The 2,992-nt window shown below is 44.9% G+C and overlaps 1 protein-coding gene across 1 annotated transcript; it reads right to left on the bottom strand.

Annotated features, from left to right (window-relative positions):
• Positions 1-680: 680 nt before the first annotated feature.
• Positions 681-2,768, bottom strand: LOC104442982 (superoxide dismutase [Cu-Zn] 2). The gene is made up of 7 exons (XM_039306005.1): positions 2,562-2,768; positions 2,386-2,487; positions 2,204-2,299; positions 2,069-2,100; positions 1,686-1,761; positions 1,091-1,144; positions 681-973 (listed from the first exon to the last, which is right to left on the bottom strand). The coding sequence occupies exons 1-7, from the start codon at positions 2,641-2,643 to the stop codon at positions 945-947; spliced, it is 471 nt and encodes a 156-aa protein (XP_039161939.1). The 5' UTR covers positions 2,644-2,768; the 3' UTR covers positions 681-944.
• Between the last annotated feature and the right edge of the window lie 224 nt (positions 2,769-2,992).

Below are 2,992 nucleotides of genomic sequence, written 5' to 3' on the forward strand. Positions count from 1 at the left end.
AGCTCATAGCACGAAACTTCTAAAGTCCATAATCTGAAACCCAAAATTGAAACCCAAAATTTTCAGAAATGCTTAGTAATTGTCAAGAGGTGTCAGTATTTCTTAAAATGTGTGTTTCGTGTTAGGCTATCAGTAGCATTTCAAACGTTCAAGTAAATCATGAGGCTGTAGCGTTGGCCATTCATGCTGGAGATAAAAGAGTGGAGATACATCTTCTAAATGAGGTGTTTGTTATGATCGCAAAATTTGATAAGCCGAGCATTGGTATCTGCACGATGCTCTGTCCACTCTCGTCTGGACCGTGTATAATCAGGACCTCTAGTTTCACCGCATCTTAGAAGATGCCTCCTCTTCCTCCTTGAATCAAAGGTCACTAGCCAGGAATAAAAATGCCGTGATGGAGGCCAATTGGACCTACTTGAGCATTCCTCCTGCTAACTGTAGTTTTTTTTTTTTGGCTAAATATTCCAATAGGATTTTACAGAAGATTCCCTTCGTAAGGCGGCTTCAATGAGACGCCGTCATTATGGGACTTCCAAGTATAAAGGGGGTCTGACGAAGCCTGAGATAATCCTCTATCACTACTGGTGCTGCAAGAAATAGGTTACTCCTGTTACTTGGCTGCAGGACTTGATTTGTTCTCAAGGTGTCGGGTGTTCTGTTTGTGCAACTCAAAACGCTGAAGAAATAGAGAGGGAACAGCTTTTAGTAAGTGCCAAGTGAAAGCAATCCAAGTCATCGATACATGATCCCTACTCGATGTCTCAGATACAATTAAGTTTTTTGCTTCTCCGACTTAACTCCTCTGTGAGCTTGGATTATCCTCCATGCCAGCAACGTACTAAGCCCCTTAGCCCAACACATTCTTGCGTTGGCTAATCATTTTATATATGTGCTCTTAGAAGATGCGTGAAATGTACACTCTCGAGTTCATGTGGTAAATTCTACACCGATGACTGGAGCCCGATGATGCCTGCCAAATATCATAAGCGAGTAGTGACGAACAGTAGAGTTAAACAGGAAAAGAGAGCCTTCAACTCTACAAGACAAGAATGTGGTTCACATCCACATGAGGAAGCAGACACATTACCGCATCCGACTCTTGCACCTGCGTTCCCAGTCGTCTTGCTAAGTTCATGCCCACCTGTTTAAATAGCTTGTTTAAGTAGCTAAAACCAGTAAAAAGAGATGATTACGACACATATGGCAAAAGCCAGATTTACACCTTTCGAAACATAATTCAACCTAGAAATGGCGAGAATTAGTCATTCGAGATGAGATGGGAACAAAGAATGAGAATGCATAGTTGCTAATGGTGTAAAAGAATACAAATGCATGATTATCAAGGGCTAGGATTTCGACGAGACATTTATCAGTTGAGATACATGGTACCGAGTGGAAAGCATCCTCAAAAGGCCCCCTTTCTAGGACCCAAAAGAGTTTTTCCTTTTGCAGGGTATATAATGACCTCGTGACCAAAATTTTGGAACACAGACACCATCTTCCTAGTTACCACCCACCCACGTCAGAGCTAGTTGCTTTCCAATTTTAGCAGTTTCAATGCTCACTCTAGGCAACAGCAATACTGCATTATCAATTCCAAAGAGCCCAAATTTCACAGCTCGAGTCTCGCAAAAGAACATACATTCCATGAGAGGATCCTTCGAGTCACTATTGAGTATTACCTTTGCCAAGGTCATCAGGATCGGCGTGGACAACAACAGCCCTCCCCAATATCGAGTGCTGGCCAGTTAGGGGGATCTGAAGAAGCAATGAACTGGTAACTAATACTTAGCATAATCAACTTAAAGAGTGAAATATCTTTATCCCAACTCAACTAGCATCCGAAAGAATTCATTCCACTGCCCCATGTTTCCTTGATAGAATAGGTCATGCATGTGTTTCTAGCGGATGCGGTGTTAACTAGCTAAAAGTTCCCATAAAGATTGCAATTCGCATGCTTCCCGACAAGTCTCAAATTCATGTCTTCCCCTTCTTAAGCCACACACGATGAAACCCTGTTCCTAAAACGAAAATCATCGATCAATATGAAATTGAATAGCATTACCTGCACATCCACGATAGAAACCTCAGCAACTCCTGCAGCACCAAATCGAAATATCAAACCATCATGACCACCAAATCAACTAAGCGACCATGACACAAGAAAGCACCAAAGGGAAACCAAGAGAATGGGCCGAACCATCTGGGCCGGCCACGATGTTGCCCAAATCACCGGCGTGACGCTCGCTGTCGGCGGGAGCTCCGTGGTTTTTCTTCAGCGGATTGAAATGCGGTCCTAGCGACACGCAGCGCAATTAGTAGGATAGACTAATGAAACAGAATTGGGTGTCCGAATAAAGAGAGAGAGAGGAAGTTAAGCACCGGTGGAGTTGCAGCCGTTGGTGGTGTCGCCGAGGGCGTGGATGTGGAAGCCGTGGAGGCCCGGCGAGAGCCCGCTGATCCTCCCTTTCACGTGCGTCGCCCCTGCGATTCACAGACAACATCAATCGACTCGCACGGACACAGAGAGACAGAGAGAGAGAGAAAGAGAGAGAGACCGTTGGGCTGCTGTAGGAACTGCAGGGAGCCCCTGACGCTGGCGTCGCCGATGATGAGCGCCACCGCTTTCACGCCGCTCATCGTGTCGCCCCTGCTTTCTCCTTCTCCTTCCTTCTTCTGTCTCTGCAGTCTGTTTAGTGGTATGCAATGCTTAGCAGCTTGTCGTACTCGCTTCCTCTGAAGCGTTCAGTTGTTATATCTCTCCTCCTTCGTGGATTCATTTCAGGGGGCCGCCGCTGTTTTATTTTCTTCTGGTTCTTATTTTATCCGAAAATTTCTGTCGTTTCATTTCCACTTTATTGTGTTGGGCCTAATTGGGTTCGGCGACGACTGGAGTAAAATCCGGCCCTGAGATGGCAACATGTTAGAGCCCAGTACCGTGTCCAAAATGAGAGTACATATATATATGAAAAAAAGCTAGAAAAAGCCA

The sequence above is a fragment of the Eucalyptus grandis genome, chromosome 1 (genome assembly GCF_016545825.1).
Source record: "Eucalyptus grandis isolate ANBG69807.140 chromosome 1, ASM1654582v1, whole genome shotgun sequence".
NCBI classification, from domain to species: domain Eukaryota; kingdom Viridiplantae; phylum Streptophyta; class Magnoliopsida; order Myrtales; family Myrtaceae; genus Eucalyptus; species Eucalyptus grandis.

Bases quoted from the DNA above. Each gene is read 5' to 3' on its own strand.
- LOC104442982 (XM_039306005.1), bottom strand. From the start codon at position 2,643: ATGAGCGGCGTGAAAGCGGTGGCGCTCATCATCGGCGACGCCAGCGTC. The intron at 2,300-2,385 runs GTGCTTAACTTC...GCGTGTCGCTAG, and splicing joins CAACGGCTGCAACTCCACCG to GACCGCATTTCAATCCGCTG. The intron at 2,101-2,203 runs GTTCGGCCCATT...TTGGTGCTGCAG, and splicing joins CATCGTGGCCGGCCCAGATG to GAGTTGCTGAGGTTTCTATC.